Raw genomic sequence first — 21,143 nt, forward strand, 5'->3', positions numbered from 1 at the left:
CAAAAATTTAATGCTTGCAAACTCTCAAGTTAAATTCCATATTTTGTGAACTTGTGTTGTGTTTCCAATCGTTATCATTCCAATTAAAATATCATATATATTTTCTAATAAAAAAACAAAGCTGATGTGATATAGTTTATATATATTGTCATTTGTCACGTTAATATGATGACAATTATAGTTAATAGGGTTGATAAAAAAATTATTAAGTATAGATTTTCGGGCAATTTACAAAAAAAGCCCTTTTTTTTCAAAATTTACCGAAATGTGATGATTTTTTTATTATTTACCGGAATGGACCATTTTTCGGGAAATTGCGTCCACGTCGGCGCGATGTCGAGTGCGATGTCGGGACAGGCGTCACGTCAGCAGCGACCTGGCGACGTGGAAGGAAATCGCGTCCTTGAGGGGCGATTTCCTTCCACGCCGGCAGTCGCTACCGACGTGGACGCGATGTCTCGACACGTATGCTGCCTCGGGACGCGATTTTGACGCATTTTTCACGTTTGGTTTTTTTTTGGCTTTTAGGGTTTAGGGTTCAGGCTTTTTAGGGTTTTTAGGTCCCAGAATAAATTATTTTGAGTTGACGTTTCTGGTCAAATAGTATAAAATCGCCTCTACCAGGATGCTATTTGAGAAGAAATTGTGAAATCGCGCCCTCGTGGACGCGATTTTGCTACAGTAGGTCATGTAAGAAATATTTTTTTTGACGTTTCTGAGCAAATAGTATAAAATCGGCTCTACCAGGATCTATTTGAGAAGAAATTATGAAATCGCGCCCTCGTGGACGCGATTTTGCTACAGTAGGTCACGTAAGAAATAATTTTTTTGACGTTTCTGAGCAAATAGTATAAAATCGCCTCTACCAGGATGCTATTTGGGAAGAAATTGTGAAATCGCACCCTCGTGGACGCGATTTTGCTACAGTAGCAAGTTTGGGCTGAGGCTATAAATTAGGCAGAAAATGTTCTTAGAAAGCATAAGTCATAGCAGAAACAATTTAGAAAGGCTAAGAAAGTTAGAGTTTCAAAATGAGTGAACGTATTAATGCTGTCATTTACTACGAGTGGTAAAAAGGAGAGCTCCCCGACGGCCCCCCTTGCGATCCCTCCTGCGCCACTGGCCTAGATATCGGTGGTCCGCTCGGCATAACAGGAAATGGAGCTGAACCGGGCATTTGGCTCCAACCTGCCATAGGATTCGGAAAAGGATACATGTAAGGGTTAGGGTACATATAAGGGCTAGGAAACACACCTGGCATCATAGGGAAAGGCGGTTGCGTGGGCATCATCTGTTGAATTGCTGCGTCAGGCGGTTGCGTGGGTATCATCTGTTGAATTGCTGCGTCAGGTGACTGCGTCGGTGCTCTTGTTGGGGACGGTGATTGCATGGCCGCTGATGATGAGCCGGGTGACTGTCTGGGCCTCGTTGAGGGGTTGCCTTCGTAGTCTTCTCGTCTTGGATTTAAAGGCCCGCGCATTTCCCTTCTGACACGTATTTGCCGCTGCCTCTCCTCTGGCGTAAGTAAATACGGCTTGCCATGGATCCTAAACCATGGCATGTATTCTGGAACGCACGCTAACTCCGGAACGATGATTTGTTCCCGAGTAGGTAGATATTCATGCCGATTTTCCCACATTTCTGTGTACTCGGACTAGTATCTAGGCCAATCTGTACCTAATAGCCGAAGGTCGATTTTGTGGTGATCATCAAACACCTCAGGGTCCGTAAGAATCGGTTGTCTACATCCAAACTGTCGTAGCACTCTGTTTGTTTGGTGGGGCTCCACGGTTGCATAGTTGATCAACACCACTTTCGTGTGCCAAGTGTTCGGATTTTGTAAAACTCTTCCGGGATTACTGCCCGAATTGCCGGATCCTTGTATGGTGTCCATTGAAACTATATGAACATGATAGAAATATTAGTTATATACATAATACTAAATATCAATCGACTAGCGAATGTATGGAAATATCTATTTGCAATAATACTTACTTTTGCTTCCGACCGTTGCTCCAATAGAAGCCGTATATCTTCAAGTTCAGACGGTAATCCACGATAACTTGTCGGATGGTTCCACCTAATTAAATAAATTTTTAGCATACTTTTATTCTTACAAAATCTACATAATAATTCCAAAATGTAATATAAAATTTACCTCGTTACGAGTGGGAATGTATATGGGTGGTTCACTCGAGGACGTAGAAATGGAAAGCGAAACCGTGCCTATGATTGCAGTAGTGACAGGCAACCTCCGATGTTTGCTCTCCTCGGCCGCGTCACCCCGCACATCTCCCGATATAATGTTGCCATGACGGCAGACCCCCAACTAAATTCACTGGCTCCTCTAAAATCAACGAGTTTTAGCAGCCACATTAGATGTACACGGCTCCTTGACGTGTCAGCCATCAGATAATCTCCAATTATTTGAAGAATGTATGATCGAGCATATCGGATTCTTTCAATTTCGGTTGAATTTTCCTTCGGATCGGGAAAGGTGGCATGTAACCAGCCCATCTCGACCTTACCTCCATCCATTTTATCCGGAATAGCGCCCAAAAGCTCGTAGCACACCGCCTCCCAATTGCTAGATTGGGCAGACCCAGTGACTGGGTGTCGTCCACGGGCAATCCCAATTGCAGATGGACATCTTCTAGAGTGATAGTGCACTCTCCACATGGAAGATGAAATGTGTGCGTCTCGGGTCTCCACCTCTCGATCAACGCACTGATCAGTTTCGGGTCCAACTTGCATCCTCGGCCTACCGTCGCCACGTGCTAGAAACCCGCTTCCCGCAGGTAGTTCTCTACTAACGGTGATGGAGGAGCATGCATATTCCGGATATTGCATTCCAATACCCGATCTTCAGACTTTTATAACAAATAATAAATTAATAATTATCTAAAAATACATAAATAAAAAAAATCTTAAATAATATTTAAAAATTAAATTTAATACTTACCATTTTCATTTGCTCCACCAATATGTGATTCCTATCAAGACGAATTAATGATCCGACCATTGATGAAAATATAAAAAAATTAAAATTATTTTAAAAATTTAAAAAATTTAAAATTATTTTAAAAAATGAAATTGAGGGGAAATTGAAATTAAATATGGATTTGAGAGAATTTTGGAAGGAAATTGAGAGGAAATTGAAATTAAATATGGGTTTGAGAGAATTTTGGAAGGAAATTGAGAGGATTAGAGAGGAAAAATTAGATAGGATTTGTTTGTGAAAAAAAATAAAGGGGTGGAGGGTATTTATAGTTTTCTTTTGACCGTTGGGGGGGTAACGGTCAAAATTTTGACCGTGAAGTCTTGTTCACTTGTTGCCTACATCAGCGTCCACGTCAGTACGACTGCCGACGTGGACGCGATGTCTCGACATCGCACTCGACATCGCGCTGACATGGACGCGATTTCTCGAAAAATGGCCCATTCCGGTAAATAATCAAAAAATCGGCCCGTTTCGATAAATTTTGAAAAAAACCGACTTTTTTTAGTAATTTGCCCCAGATTTTCATATTGAAACAGAGAAATCCAGCCAAAGATAATATTATAATATTTATTAAAATAAATGATAAAATATGATGAGAACTTTAATAGATTTCTTTAAAAATTATTATAGGTTTACCATAAGTACAAATTTTAAGATTCAATCAAAGATAATTAAATATTACAATATTTATTAAAATAAATGCTAAAAATAGAAGAAGAAAAAAACAGTTCAAGATAATTAGCGATTACACATATTAAAAATGAATATTAACAATTTTAATATTAAAACTAAATAATTTAACAATATATATATGAAATAAATAGCCTATAAAAATCACAAATAATATTATTTAAATTAATGTTAATATTCAAATTATGATGATTCTTGTATTGTTTTAAGATTAAATAATATTAAAATATTTTAAATTACATTGTTTTTTCGATTTCTTTTAGAAATATGTTATAAAATATATTATAAAGCATCGCATGAAAATATAAACTAATTATAAATTCTAAATAAATTAAACGGATGATATTTGTTACATGGTGAGTAAGTAACTATTTCAATTTATTTTTATACTTGAATTATACCATTGCTATCTCATGCAGTTACGATCCCAATTCAAAGGTTTAAATGTTTACAATTTTCGTAATTTAACCGATGGATGTAAGTATGATAATGAAAATGATTGTATAAATTTATGATTCTATGTCTTCAATAATAGAATGACAAATTAGATTTTTTTCTCATGATATTCAGCTTTTTCTCCTAACAAAATTCAAATCTAACTAAAAATACTAAAAATCTAGAGGAAAAATCAGATTTGTCATTCTCCTATTGGAAAGGGATAGGATGACATAGAATCACAGTTTTTTACAATCCCTTCTTTATTATGCATACTTTCTTGGAATATAAAAATGCCTACGTAACCAAAATTTCACTATAATTTATGATAAAAAGAGAGTTATTTCTTTGAGTTTTGAAATTTTTACTTTTTTAATTTACAAAAACTCAAACAAAGCATTGAATAATGAGGAAATATATCATCCATTGAAATCTATTAATTAATGAAATTAATATATAGAGAATTCAAGTTCGATTAAAAAGGAAAAAGAATTATAAAGTATGATGTGGTGGTTGTTCACCTTATCTTTTAACTATAAGGTCAGGGGTTGAAGTAAAAAAAATCTTTTTTTTTTGTCCAAGTCGCTTGCTTCTTATATTTTGTTTTGCTCAGTGGTGGTACCAACCTTCATGCCGGCTATCGCTCGCCTTTTTTCTCTCCCATCAACTCTTTCTTTCTTCCTTCTTCTCATCCACTATACATGCCTTCTCTCTTTTCAGTTTACAGATCTATTTTGTAGGTATCTTTGTTGTCTTCACAAGTTGTGATGGACAGAAGACGGTGCCTGTCGTTCGTTAAAACTTCATCAGCCACTAGTAGTTTTTCTTGGAAAGTGAGTGGCTCTTCGTCAACTTCTTAATCTGTTTCTGTTTTGAGAGTATTTTAGAATACTAAATTATTTCATGTGTCGATTTGAACCCATGTTGTCTTAAGTTTTATATGTTTTTTTGTTTGTTTTTCCATTGTTTAATAATTTTTCAATTTTAGAAGTTTTTGTCTGCTCTTTTAGCACTTTTTTTAGTATTGCTTATGCATGTAATCTTAGTTTTACAAGTGATCTTAGTTTTACAAGTGATTTTAGGGATGATTTTGTTGTCTTCTTCTGTAGTTTGGGGAATGCTTGATTCTTTTGTCGATTTTTGCTCGCCGCTTTGGACCATCCGAGGCTGATTTCCTTATCGTATTAAGTACTAGCAATCAGTCCAGATATGTTATGCTTGAATTGTGACAAAGCCAATTGTCAACGAGTCATAATACTCTATTGATGCTGAGGTTAAAGCCTTTGTTGTGTTGATGGAGTTTGTTCTTCACCATCTACGACAGTGTTTGCTATTTTTTTCTCTGAATTGTATGGTTTCATTCGTTAAATGAATTAATAAATTTACCTTTCAAAAAAAGAAACCATGAGGTCGGGGGTTTGATCCTCATCCATGAGAATAGAGCATATTTTATTACCAACCGTTTACTTCTTTAAAAAACACTCCCAACGAAAAGATTTATCATCACTACCTAATTTTGACAAAAAAAAAATCATTATATCTTTGACTGTGTTTAGTCACAAATTTTAAAAAAGTAATTTGTTCAAAAAAACTTTTACGCAATGAAAAATAAATTAACAAATTGAAATGCAATAAATCAAAATCAATACAGTTTAAAAAGCATATAAAACAATTTAAGATTCTTTTAAAAAAATCATTTCAATACTAAAAATAAATGACACATCAACTAAAGCATTAAACGTTAGTAATTATATGCAAATTATGGCAATAATTTTGAAATGGAATTTATTTTTTGTTTTAATTACTTTTTGAAACGGTACGTTTAGCTTAGTGAGTGAAACGGTGCGTATAGTTTGTTAGACAGCTGTAGGACCGTTACCTTCTCGCTCTCGATTATCAAATAAATTAATTGCTACAACCCTAAACCTAAATAACCCTACTTACGGTAATATCTCTTCAAAATCTCCACATATATTTTACTTTTACTCATTAACCACAATTCTTATATTATACAAAGAATCACGTTTTGACTTCAAAGTTCAAATCCATTTTAACTTTAGTTCAAATATGTGTTTCCCTATTTGTAAATTAATATCTTTACATTATTACATTACCGCCGCATTAGGATTAATCTAATCTAATCTAATATTTCCTTACTATAATGCAATATATAGTCATAATATTATATTCGTAAAAGTATGTCTCTACTCTCATTTCATTGAGTTGGTGTCATTCTCAATCAACTCATCACTCAATTTAAAAATTACGGAAATATCATTTTGTAATTAAAATAAGTTATATTAATCAATGGTAGTTTAGTTTTTCATTTTTAAAAAAACCAATACATATATGCATGTGATGAGATTTGTACCCAAATCAATCAATGCATTAGTAAAACATTTAATTTCTCACTTAGTTAAAATTTTATTTTGATATTTTTATACACTTTAGTTTTATCATGCACACTTTATTACTTTTATCATTTATATATAGAGAGATATTATATATTAATAATGTATTTGATTAAGTTGGTGTCATAAGTTATCCCGACACCAACTCAAGATTGATAACAATACAATGATAAACGATGTGTTTTTTTTAATTTTAGTATCTTATAAATTTCATACGTTATTATTAATTAGTTTCAAGCCTTACTTTTTATTATTTATTTTATGTTATTTTTAAACACACATTTTCATTCATATTTGTGGTTTTCACATGCATACGTGTGTATACTGAATTCTAGTATAATTTATGGTTAATTATTTGGTACATGACGGAAATTTTTAATTCCACAAGCGGGTTGACATTTCTTCACATGTTCTATTTATTTGTTTTTAAGTTTTTAAAATACAATTGACCTACCGTAATTTGAGATGTCAAATTAGGCTCTTTCGAGTACCTAATGAGCTTGTTTTCAAGTTATTTACGAGTCTTTTTTATTTTTTTATCAATTCTTAAATTTTAGTATCAATGATAGGTTTTCTTATATATTTTACCTCTTTTGAGACCCAAATTGAAAAAACTATGTATGAGAATCTAATGATTGATTTGAGCTTATGTAGGGAGATGACTAAGGTCAAACATGAAGGAAGGCCTCAACTGTCGTGAGTGTCGCGACATTGATGTCAGGATGTCGCGACAACGAGCCTCCATCACCTCAAGGGAGCAGGACTTCAATGAGAAACAAACTTGGAGCAGTCTACCGAGGATGTTGCGACACTAGGTGTATTGTGCCGCAGTACCAAGCTTGAAGTCATAACTCCCAACCTTCAGGGTCGCGATACCACTGCTGATGGTTAAAGTGAAGGAGCCAAGGCCACTATCGAGTGTGTCGCGACACTAGCTACTTAATGTCGCAACATTAAAAACCCCCAAAGCTAAGATCATGCCCACTACCACGAATGTTGCGACATTGAGGTCTAACGGGTGAAAAACTGTAAGGGCAATTTTATATCCAGACAAGTTTAAGTCACTTTGTATGTAAGGGTTTAATTGTCAATATTAGATTAAATGTTAGTAGACTATAAACATTACCTTATAAGCTTTTGAGACCAGTTTTTTGTGGTTGAACATCTTTCTTTAGTTTTCATATTTTTAAGTTAGGTTTCTTTCTTTTTTTTTTCTTTTCATTTTTAGGTTAGATTTTTCCTTTTATTTTTGTTCTTTTATTTCTTCTTCTTATTAAAGACTTTTGTAAATGAAGATGAATCAAGCTTTTGGGTTTCATTGGTTCCACATCTAAATGAGCATTTCTTGCCCTTACCTTTATATTATGCATATCAACTATTCGATTAAATGTCTATTTGGGTGTTAAGCTTTATCATGTGTTGATATTGCTTGTTGGTTAATTGATGAATTGATTGTTAAATTCAGTTAATGTATATGCTTGATTGTTTGGTTGTTCTTTTATATCGAAATGTTTAATACGCTAGAATTGAAATCTCTAGTGAAAAATCTAGATAAATAAGACCGAACAGAGAGTTTATCGTTAAATAGTTCAATATAATTGTGTCGAATAATGAGGTCAAGAGGAGATCTATATGTCTAGGTGAGACTGAGAGGAGAGCTTAGGTGGTATATTTTAGTCTAAGATGAGATCGAGAGGAGATTTCTAGCTAAGAGTGGTAAACAATATAATTAGTATAAGCTTATTAGCTTAGTTAGCAATTAATGAATCAATCGGTCATTGTTTTAATCATTTACATTGTCTAAAACAATAGGAAAAAGTTTAGCTTAATTTGTTTAATAATTGTTTAAATTTAGTTTATATATTTGAATTTGCACTAATAATTTCCGACTAGGTAGATTAATAATTGCTTAACTTGATAAACACATTTACCAATTTCGCAATCCATTGGGTTCGATCCTTGGAATACTCGAAGTGTTCCATTGTAGTAGTTATAAATATTACAACTGACTTGTCACACTTGTAGCACACTGCTATATTTCTAATTATATTTGTGTTGATTCATAGTTTTGGTGCATGCACGTCAGGATGCGATTAACAACTTAATGACACATGACGAAATATCAACTCTACTTTTGGAGTTAAAAATTTCCACTGTCATTTACCAAATAATTATTCATAATTTAATCACTTTACAGCAAAAAAATGCTCTTACCATACCAAAAGTTTTTCTCTAGTTAAACTACACCCAAGGTTACTAAATTATTAGTAAGTCTATATTTTGGTCACTAAAATTCAAAATGTTACTAAACGGTCATTGATGTAACGACCCAAAAGCCAGTGGTGTCAGAAAGTGTATTTTCGAGAGTCCATTTCTATAAACCGACCCATAATCTGTAGGCTAATTGAATTTCAAATAGGTAATTTCATTTACGTGGTGTTTAAATTAAGTACGGGGACTAAATTGCATAATTGATAGAAGTACAATTTATAAAAGAATTGTAATTTGAAATAAATAGGAAGGACTAAAGTGGCAATTAACCATTAAATGGGTTAGTGCCGTTTAGGTGTGTAATTGTTTGTTATAATATATGTTAATAATAATAAAAGAAAAAAATGAATTTTTATAAAATAATCAAATAAAGGAACACTTAAAGTAAATAGAGAATTTTCTCGTATCTTCTTTTTATTTACAAAAGAATTCTATATATAAGCCATTGGCATTCAATGTAACATAAATAAATGAAGCCTATTTAATCGCTTCATTAACATGTACATTAAACATCTTTAATAATGAATGGGGGTTTAACTCATTACTTTTTTAAATGTTTAAAGGTTATAGACATCAATTTAATGTATTTACAACACTCCTCCTTAGATGTCTTTTAAATAAAAATGTGTCTCATTAAAACCTTTATTAGGAAAAATCCAGTGGGATAAAAATCTAATGAAGGAAAAATAGTACACAATCTCTTATTACAAGTTGCCTCGTTAAAAACCTTTACCAAGAAAACCTAGTGGGATAAAACCTTGGTTAAAGGAAAAGAGTGCAATGTGTTTTTGACTCCCCCTAATGGCAATATCACATTACATCTTTCAGTTGACGTACCAATCTTGTGTAGTATTCTTTCAAATGTTGAAGTTGGCAATGCCTTGGTAAAAAGATCTGCTAAATTATCACTAGAACGAATTTGTTGAACTTCTATATCACCATTCTTCTCAAGATCGTGAGTGAAGAATAATTTTGGTGACATATGTTTCGTTCTGTCACCTTTGATATAACCACCCTTTAATTGAGCTATACACGTTGCATTATCTTCGTATAAGATAGTTGACATCTTTTCCTGTAAAGGAAAATTACATATTTTCTGGATATATTGGGTTAATAAACTTATCCAAACACACTCTCGGCTTGCCTCATGCATTACAATTATTTCAACTTGATTTGAAGAGGCAACAACTAATGTCTACTTTGTCAAACGTCATGATATGGCAGTACCTTCACATGTAAATAAATATCTCATTTGAAATCGACCTTTATGTGGATCTGATAAATATCCAGCATCAGCATAGCCAACTAATAGGGATTTTGAATCATTTGAATAAAATAACCCCATATCAATGGTCCCTCTGAGATATCTAAATACATGTTTAATTCCATTCCAATATCTATGTGTTGGAGAAGAACTAAATCTTGCTAACAAGTTTACAACAAAAGCTATATTAGGTCTTGTGTTGTTTGCAAGATACATCAATGCTCCTATGGCATTTAGATATGGTACTTCAGGACCTAGAAACTCATCATTCTCGCAAGGACAAAATTAATCTTTATTCACATCTAACGATCGTACAACCATCGGGGTACTCAATGGATGTGTTTTATCCATATAATTTTTTTTAAGATCTTTTTCGTATAAGTTGATTGATGGACATGAATTCCATCTTTTAAATACTTGATCTGCAAGCTAAGACAAAACTTTATTTTTCCAAGATCTTTCATCTCAAATTCTTTCTTTAAATAATTTACTACATTTTGAAGCTCTTCAGGAGTTCCACTAATATTTAGATCATCAACATAAATAGCAATTATCACAAAGTTTGATCCATACCTTCTTATAAAAACACATGGGCAGATTGGATCATTTTTATAACATTCTTTTAACAAATATTCACTAAGACAATTGTACCACATACGTCCAAATTGTTTTAATCTATATAAACTTTTCTTTAATCTGATTGAGCAATTTTCCCAAGAAACTCTATATCTTTCAGGGATTTTAAATCCTTCTAGGATTTTCATATAAATTTCAATATCAAGTGTACCATACAAATAGGTTGTAACAACATCCATTAGATGCATGTCAAGTTTTTCACGTATTGCCAGACTAATAAGGTATCTAAACGTAATTGCATCCACTATAGGAGAATATGTCTCTTCATAATCAATGTTAGGTCTTTGCAAAAATCCTTATGCTACAAGTTGTGCTTTATATGTTACGACTTCATTTTTCTCATTTCATTTTTGCACAAATATCCATTTATATCCTATCGGCTTTACATATTTAGGTGTTTGGGCTATAGGTCCAAAAACCTCACGTTTAGAAAGTAAATTTAATTCTGCTTGAAGTGCGTCTTTCCATTTTGGCCAATCTTTTCTATTTCTACATTCCTCAATAGATTTAGGCTCAGGATCATCATTTTCTTTTGTTATTTCAATAGTAAAATTATAAAAAAAATTGTTGTCGACAACTATATTTTTTCGATTCCATCTTTTTCTTGAAGTAACATAACTTATTGAGATCTCTTCATTATCACCATTTTCAGTACCTGAACCTCTTTTAGGGTTTTTAATTAGTTATATCTTTGGCCTATTCTTGGGCACTTACCTCCACAATATTACCATCTTGAATAATTGCTCATTTCCTTTTACTAGGATTTTTATGTTTGGAACCGATTGGCCTTCCACGTTTTAGGCGTGGATTACTTTCTTTTGCACTAACAATTTGCTCGATTGGGATATCAATTCGTATTAAAACATTTTTAGCTGGTATGTGAGATTTTGTAATTCTCTTTAGGTTAGTAAATGAATATAGCAGTTGATTGGCGATGTTTTGCAAATGTATGATCCTTTGAACTTCTTGTTCATATTGACTTGTGCGAGAATCTAATTGAAATAATGATGACCCATTCTATGTAATTTCTTTTACCAATTTTATTTTCTCTCCCCCTAATGTTGGGAATGTTGTTTCATCAAAATGACAATCAATAAGTCGTGCAGTAAATAAATCTCCAGTTAATCGTCATATTTAATTATAGAAGGAGATTCATAACCAACATATATTCCCAACCTCCTTTGAGGACCTATCTTTGTGCATTGTGGTAGAGCAATTGGAACATATATTGCAAATCCAAAAATTCTAAGATTGGAAATATTTGGCTCCTAACCAAAAGCCAATTGTAATGGGGAGTACTTATTATAACTTGTTGGCCTTAAGCGCACAAGTGCTGCTGCATGCAAAATAGTATATCCCCAAGCTGTAATAGGGAGTTTTGTTCTCATAAGCAATGGTCAAGCTATTAGTTGAAGGCGTTTGATAAATTATTCAGCTAAACCGTTTTGTGTGTAAACATAAGCTACAGAATTTTCAACTTTTATCCTAATTGACATACAATAATCATTAAAAGCTTGGGATGTAAACTCACCAGCATTATCAAAATGAATAGTTTTGATTACATAATCTGGAAATTGTGCTCTTAATTGAATTATTTGAGCAAGTAGTCTCGCAAATGCCAGGTTGTGAGTCGATAATAAACACACATGTGACCACCTACTAGATGCATCTGTCAATATCATAAAATATCTGAATAGTCCACATGGTGGATGAATGAGCTCACATATATCACCTTGAATACGTTCCAGAAATGCGAGAGATTTAGTCCCAACTTTAGCTGGTGATTGTCTAATAATCAATTTTCCTTGAGAACAAGCAACACAAGATGAATCCTTGAATTCAAGAATCTTTTGGTTCTTTAATGGGTGTCCAATTGAATTCTCAATGATTCTTCGCATCATAATAGATTTGGAATGGCCTGACCAGTCATGCTAAATAGTAAAAGTATGTGGTTCTACAAACTTCTGGTTTGTAGTAACATGTGACTCAATTACACTAATATGTGTATAATATAAACTTGATGAAAAAGCAGGTAGCCTTTCCAAAATATATTTCTTTCTACATTCAACATTTGTAATATATAGATAATCAATATTTTTCTCATTCATAGTCTCAATATGATATCAATTAAGATGAATATCTTTAAAACTCAATAAATTTCTTTAAGACTTATTGGAATATAAAGCATCATCAATGAAAAATTTTGTACCTTTAGGTAATAATATAATAGCTCTTTCAGAGCCTTCAATAAGCTTTGAACTACTCGATATTGTATTAACATGGACATTACTTATTGTCAAATGAGAAAAATATTTTTTTATCTTTGAGTATCGTATGTGTTGTAGCACTATCTCGCAAGACATATGCCTCCATTGATTTTGGGTCCATTGAAATTTTGTTGAATATTTATGTTCTTCATAAAACAAACAAAATATAATATGAGAAACATTGCAAATATTTATTAAATATATAAATTATTCTTTATGTAAGAAAATAAAGCATACTTAAAACAACATAAAAATATCAAAATAATATCAATTTCTCTAATGATTCTCAAAGAAATCTGTCACATCTAGGTGAGTTATATTATTAAGGTCATTAAATTTATCACCCTCGTAGGCATGATTGGTTTTAGTATTATAGTGAATATCTTCATCTTTTGCCTCCATTTCATCATTTTGGGATAAAATTTGTCTCTATATGCTTTCCCTTCTTTTTAACGGATGCTTGATAAAGTTTTACTAAATACTCAGATGTACGACAGGTACGTGACCAATGCCTCTTCATACTACATCGGTAGCATATATTCTCAACAATCTTTGAAGGATTATTTTGACCATTTTTTTCTTGTATTTCATTGTTATTCTTTTTTTGGTGGTTAGAAGTATTATTGTTATGACTACCATGATAACGATTACTAGTACGTCCTCGACCACGTCCTCTACTATGTCCACGACCACGACCTCTATATTTTATATTTTCATAATTATCGTGTACTGCTACATTCACTTCAGGGAATGGTGCAGAACCAGTGAGATGAATTCCATGATTTTTCATCAACAGCTCATTATTTTGTTCAGCCACCAAAAGACATGAAATTAATTCAAAATACCTTTTAAAACTTTTTTCACGGTATTGTTGTTATAGGAGCACATTAGTAGCATGAAAAGTTGAAAATGTTTTCTCTAACAAGCCTCATCAGTTATGTTTTCTCCACATAATTTTAGTTGAGAACTAATTTTGAAAAGTTCTAAATTTTATTCACTTACAATCTTAAAATCTTGCAACCGTAAGTGCATCCAATCATAATGAGCTTTAGGGAATATCACTGTTTTCTGATTGTCAAATCATTCTTTCAAATTTTTCCACAATTCAATAGAGTCTTTCACAATGAGATATTCCACTTTTAATCCTTCATGTAGATGTTGACGAATGAAAATCATTGCTTTTGCCTTGTCTTGATTAGATGCTTCTTTATATGCTAATATACTATTTCCTAGACCTTTAGCATCTAGGTGAATTTCAGTATCTAACACCCATGACAAATAATTCTTGCTTGAGATGTCTAAGGCCGCAAATTCAAGTTTGGCAAGATTTGACATTATAATCACTTGAATCAAAATAAAAAAGATATTAGTAAAATAATAAGCATTCTCAATCATAAAATAATTCAATTATATATACCAAATTTGCTAAATAATAATATGTATGTCAACTATTGGCATAGAGAGGAATAGTCATAATAATAACTTAACACAAATTACATTAATTGAAATTTCTTTTAATAAAAAACATGTATATATAATTATCATTATTAGATTTGAGTTGTGAAAATAAATGTGCAAATGTTACCCAAAGCAAATATTTCATCTAGAAAATAAAATAAAAGAATTATGAAAATATATATACCGTATATAGTTTAACGGAAGTTATACAGGAAAATTATATAAAGTCGAAATGACGTGAACTTCAGTATGAACTTGTAAAAGCTCGTACTGATAACGTGTTATAAAACAATCAAATAAAAGAACACTTAAAGTAAACAGAGAATTTTCTCGTATCTTCTTTTCATTTACAAAGAGTATAAGCCATTGACATTCAATGCAACATAAATAAATGAAGCTTATTTAAATGTTTCATTAACTCGTACATTAAGCATCTATATTAATGAATGAGGGGTTTAACTCATTACTTTTATAAATGTTTAAAGGTTATAGACATCCATTTAATGTATTCACAACAAAAATGTATTAAAAAGTGGGAGCGGGTGAAAAGAAACATATTTGTTTCTTCATCCTATAGACCATCAATGCAGGGGAAGAAAAAAAATTGGAGAAAGATTTTTGGGTTCTCTAAGGTTGAAGCTTAATTAGGTTAGTACAATTTTATCCGTTTCTAATAATTTTTATGTTTTTAGAGTCTTCATAATTCAACCTAGCTGACCCATGTTGTAATTTTTGATACTGTTAAAGTTTGATAAAGTTATCATTGTTAGATAGTTAAAGCTTTTGGTGATATCTTGATACTTTATTATGGTTGTTTTAATCTGTAGTTAACATCGACACGGATTCCTCGAAAAAGAAAGGAAAAACAAAGTCGTCGACAAATAGCTCGGAGTTTACAGTTTGTGTTTCTATAATTTGAACTAACTTATAAAATGTTGCATACTAATTTATTTATTCATGGTAAGATTATAAGGTGAGATTACTTGTTCATTTGTAATTATTTGAATCGATTGATTATTATGAGGATTAAATTTAGTATATTTGGAAAATGTGTGTATTCTTCATAAATGTGAAAATTGAACATGATTTGGAATAATTGTGGTTGCTATATATGTTGAATCAATGTTTATTTAATATAAATAAATGTGAATTGAGACATTGATTGATATTGAATAATGAAATGGAAACTTTATTAACTGTTCGGGTAGAGTCAGATATAGTTGGCATGCCATAGGATAGGAAGAGTTTAAGGATTCTTTAACTATGAGTTGATGAGGCACTGGGTGCAAATTTCCTTCGGTTTAACCGATGAGGCATTGAGTGTCAAATTATTTATAGTGTTGGGCACAACTATTTACTTTGGATTTATCCGATGAGGCACTGGGTGCCAAACGGGTGTGTTGGTTGGATCCGTGTATCCGTCCGAGTCCGAATCGTGTTAATAGGGAAAGAAAATGATAAAATCAAAATAATTATTTTGATCTGGTAAATGACATTGAAATGACAATGCTAATAAAATAGAAAATGTTTCGAAATGAAATGAAATGTGAATTGAAAATTAAAATAGTGAATGGTTATGTGAATAAGGAATGGTGTTGATTTATGTATGAAATGTACTGAATTATGGTTGATGTGATCATGGTATACATGGAATTAGGCTTGAATAGAATATTATATGTTAATTGAATTTGTCATGTATTATTATTAGTAAAATGTATTTGATAAATTAATGCATATTTTAACTTGCACGCTCGATATGACATTTGTATAGCATTATCTAGTTTTAACTTGAGCAATTTGTATTGTATTTTGCTTTTAATGTTTAGATTATAGAAATATCACTGAGTTATACTAAACGTACGATTTATTTTCCTGTGCGCAGGTTAGGTACCTATCGATTCGATTGTCGACTCAGCATCCAGCGACAATCCCGAACTCAAATATTGGTGAACTGTTCATTTTGGTCTTGGCATGTACCTAAGGTGTTTAATAATTAAATGGTTATTTTGTATTTAGTTAGCCTTTTTGAGATTATGTAAAAATAAATAAATGTGATGGAAATGGTCATGTGGTTGATAATTTGATAGGTTGCTTTGGTAATATGCTTAATGTTTTCTTAGTTGAGAAAAATATTATGCTAGGCAATTTAGTTGGTTGATGCTTGATTTTGGTTTGATAGATAATATGCTTAGATTATAAGTAAGAAATGTTTTGGTAAGTTTAATACTTAAATATGTGATGGTTGAATGATTGAATGTATACATGTGTGGCTTGAATAATTGAGATAACATTGAAGGTATATTTGTAAGAATAAATGTGGTCATGGCTAGTTTCGAATTGTTGAATGAGGTGCTAATTTGACATATTGGTTAGGCACTTAGGATGGTTGTGTAAAATGATGAGTTTGACTTGAAGTGATAACTTTTAAAGATGTTAAATTTGTTTTAAATGATAGCTTGTAGCTTTGTTTTGAAATGCATTTTCCAGGTACATACGGTCAGGGGACACAACTGTGTGTTCCCTATATGCAGGTTTCCCTTATATTTTTTTATTCAATTTAATTCTTGTTCATTACCAAATTGTTTTTAGGCTTCAAATACTTAATATTTATTTGAATTAGATTGAATCATGGTCATATATATGCTCGTATGTAATTATTTAATATTTGTTCATGATTTTGAATTGTAAATTATTTTAAATTGTTTATTATTGTGTGTTAATTGTTCGTAGCACCTTATGGCTCGGGTCCGGTGACCGGACCGGGCGAGAGGCATTATAATTGAACTATTCAAAAGTTTTCATTTAAACCACTGAGCTGTTAAAATCGCTACTATACAGCTTTCTTTGTTTGCACCGCCTGCAGCAATCGAAAACTCTAATTCATCTTCTCTTCAACAATTCAATTTTTTTTCATGAAACGCTCTAAACATCACAAATCTACAAACCAAAATCCAAACAGTTTTCTTCTCTAATCTCCAATATTGATTGTCAAATTTACTTGGATCTAAGTTATGTTGTTCTACTTTCTACTTGTCAATAGGTACTGATCCACTACATCGATCGTCGAATCGTCACTTGAAGCTCTCTATCCGAACTTTTAAAAAAAAATATTTAACCATCTAGTGATTTGAATAAAAACTTTCAAATAATTTAATGACTTAAATGAAAACTTTTAAATAATTTAATAATCATTTTATAATTTTTTGAAATTATATAAGGTAAAGCTACTTATCATTTACCTTCTTTTTTTCTTTTATATTTGAATGGTTGCCCCTAAAACATTTAGGGCCAGTTCTTCTGGCCGGTTGAAAAGTACTTTTACATATAAAAGTGCTTTTGGGTGAAAAGTAATGAAGAACACACTTCATTTGGGGCCAGTAGACTAACTTTTTTGAAGTACTTTTGGGCAGATGAAAAAGCAGAAAATTTCTGCTTTTCCGGCCAAAAAGTGCTTCTAAGTTGCTCTTTTACTTTTTTAGCCACACACACAAACTGGTTCTTTTTGCTCTCATCTCTTCTCTCATCGTTGGTTCTTTGTTCCTCTACTGCTTCTTTGATCCTCTACTGGTGCTGGTTCTCATCGCTGGTCCTTTGTTCCTCTGCTGCTTCTTTGATCCTCTGCTGGTGCTGGTTCTTTGTTCCTCTGTTGGTGCTGGTTCTTTGTTCCTCTGCTGGTGCTGGTTCTTTGTTCCTCTGCTGGTGAGTTTATCTTTTTTTTTATAGGATGAGTTTTGTTGCCTTAAATTTTATGCATGATGAAACAGATGATATTGGTTGCTAAGATAATGGACAAAACAAATGATGTTAGCATAGGGTTTCTGGAATCAAAACCCAAACCGAAATTTAACCATTTCTTTGTTTTGGCATGCTTTATTTATTTGGGGGGTTTGTAATCCATGCATTCATCCTAACAAAAACTAAAAACATTGAGTTAAAATAGAAAACCTATTTCTCTAGCTCTGTGTCTCTCTTTATCCGTATCCATCAGTTTTGAAAACCCGGATTCAATGTTCTACCACTCCCACCAAATACAGCAATCCCTTAATGCAATCTTTGAGTTCCTGTATAACAACAGACCAATCAATGTGGTAAAGCACAAACCTTCACAAAGGAAACAGTTTCAAGTTCAATCATTCTAATCTAACTTAAGGAAGCAAACCTTTCTTAAATGAATGTAAAGTTCAAGCTAAAAGGAAAAACCAATCAATGAATTAATTAGAGCCTAGACTTGATCATTCTAATATACCAAAGTCCAAATCAATGTGACATAAAAACACTTAAAAAGCATAATAGCTATATTTAATAGATTTTGTTTTCAAACAATAGGTTATTGCATTCTAATTCCACTAACAAGCCAAAGACAAGAAACATATAGTTCAAATTGGTGGGTTTTCAAATAGTTAAAACTTTTGAATATAATACTCAATTAATTTTCCGGTTTCCAAACATTTCTCAACAACCAAACGAACTTTGAATTCCACGATTATTGCAATTTTCGGTAATAGATTAAGAGTTTATGACATTCTTAACCCCATTGATAAGTCGAATATAAGAAACATATCGTCGAAATACTTCAAAACTGAATGATTCATATAATCTAATACTTATATTAGCTTTCCAAGCATTTTCTCAACAACCAAATAAAACTTTCAAGAACTTCTAAATTACGATTGAAATAAAATAAAAGAAAAGACAAAAAAAGATATTCTAATATGGTTGCCTAAATGCAGGAAAGAACAGATTAGATCCACTAACAGAAATCAAATCCTAATAAAATACTCATCGATAGAGATTCAGAAATATAATGAAACAAATTAGATATAAATAAAAAATAAGAAAAATAATAATTGAATAATCAAAACTGAAAATTTCCATTATCGAGTATTAGAATTTTCGCTGGTTAGCAATGGAGAAGATGAAAGGAAATGGCAAACCTCATCTCTATGCGTGCACTTTTACTTAAAATTCAATATTAAGTCCCAAGCAATCTGAAGAGACATTTGGGAAGCAATTAGGTAAAAGAAGGGGGAAAAAAAGAAAAAGAAGAAGATATCAAAGATGGGGGGAGAAAAAGTTATCGAAGAGAATGAGAGAATGGCAGAGGAGGCGTGAGAGAAGAAAATAATGTAAAACGTCTTTTGACTGAGTTGATTTTCTTGAATGAAACAAAGGGACTAAAATCTCACAAATATATAGAAAATTTTGTCAATAGCAATAATAATAATTAATAATCATCTTAAAGAGACTATTTTTAATTACATAAATATTAATTAAAAACTTGTGCCTATAAATGTTTATCAAGAGTAATTTTAGCCCTTAATTCTCGTGATTTTTTTTCATTTTTTAATGATGGTAATGATAAAGTTATATCATTTTACCATGTTAATCAATTTCTTGGATTACTTCATTATTATCATTATTACTGTTATTTGTTCATGTATATAGTTAAAATTTTGATACACATGTAAACATATATACTTATGTGACATTTGATTTTCTTGATTGCTTTACTCGCTGAAACGAATTTGTTCGTATACACAATAGATGAGTACTTCGGCTGTTGAAGTTAGTGATGAAAAAGTAAAAGCAATGTGGGATAAGAGATTGACAGAAATATTTTGTTATATTTGTATTAAAGAGATATTGAAAGGCAATAGGCCCGGTACTCATTTCACAAGAGATGGATGGTTGAAAATAATGACAAACTTTGAGAAAGAAACGAGCAAGGGTTTTTCACAAAAACAACTTAAAAATAGGTGGGATGCCCTAAAAAATAATGGAAAGCTTGGAAGAAACTTAAAGGCGAAGATAATGGTTTAGGGTGGAATCCTATAAAAAGAACCGTTGATGCATCGGATGAATGGTGGGAGAGTAGGCTCTAGGTACATTAATAATTCTAATTTTTTTTTATTTTTTTCTTATTTATGATGTTATTGATAATTACTGTTATTAAACTATCATTTTATATATAGGTTGTGCCTGAAGCTAAAAAATTTAGAACATCGGGCATTGATCCTGAATTCGAAGGGAAGTTGGACCAAATGTTCATGGGGATAGTTGCAACAGGTGATAAAGCATGGGCACCTTCTTCTGGTACACTCCCTACTGATTTTTTTGAGGATGTTAACAACGAAATACCTGAAGAGAATGAAGAAGAAAATATGAGAAATGATGTTCACATTTTAAATGGTGTTCACATTTCAAATGATGTTCACATTTCAAATGATGTTCAAATTGATGGAAACAGTCAAAAAAGAAAAAACCCTGAGATGTCAAGTTCACATTTTAAAACTGGAAGAAAGAAATCCTCAAAGCAAATTGGAGGGGCTGCAAGATTGTCCAGTCAAATAGAAAAATTATGCAATGTAGCTGACAATATGAGTCAAGCCACATCTAGTTTAACTCCTGTTATGGATCCATTTGGTATTCCACAAGCAGTCAAAATGCTTGACAGCATGTCGGAAGAAGTTCCAGAAGCTAGTCCACTATACTTTTTCGCACTTAGATTATTGCTCAATAAGGACAAGCGATTTATGTTTTTATCAATTAATCCCAATATTAGAGCTTTGTGGCTTAAGACGGAAATGGAGGATAGTTGAAAATTTTCTGATCTTTTAGGGTTCAAAGATATCTATTATGTGACTAAACAACAATGCTAAACTAGTTTTATCAATAATTATTTATGTTTGGTTTTTGGATATTGAATTTAT

At 32.0% G+C, this 21,143-nt stretch overlaps 1 protein-coding gene across 1 annotated transcript; it reads left to right on the forward strand.

The window, feature by feature from the left end:
• Nucleotides 1-19,966: 19,966 nt before the first annotated feature.
• LOC105784228 (uncharacterized) lies at nt 19,967-21,076 on the forward strand. The gene is made up of 2 exons (XM_012610043.2): nt 19,967-20,315; nt 20,406-21,076. The coding sequence occupies exon 2, from the start codon at nt 20,475-20,477 to the stop codon at nt 21,030-21,032; it is 558 nt and encodes a 185-aa protein (XP_012465497.1). The 5' UTR covers nt 19,967-20,315; nt 20,406-20,474; the 3' UTR covers nt 21,033-21,076.
• The last annotated feature ends 67 nt before the right edge of the window (nt 21,077-21,143 follow it).

Source organism: Gossypium raimondii, chromosome 13 (genome assembly GCF_025698545.1).
Source record: "Gossypium raimondii isolate GPD5lz chromosome 13, ASM2569854v1, whole genome shotgun sequence".
Taxonomy (NCBI): Eukaryota; Viridiplantae; Streptophyta; class Magnoliopsida; order Malvales; family Malvaceae; genus Gossypium; species Gossypium raimondii.

Bases quoted from the DNA above. Each gene is read 5' to 3' on its own strand.
- LOC105784228 (XM_012610043.2), top strand. From the start codon at position 20,475: ATGTTCATGGGGATAGTTGCAACAGGTGATAAAGCATGGGCACCTTCT.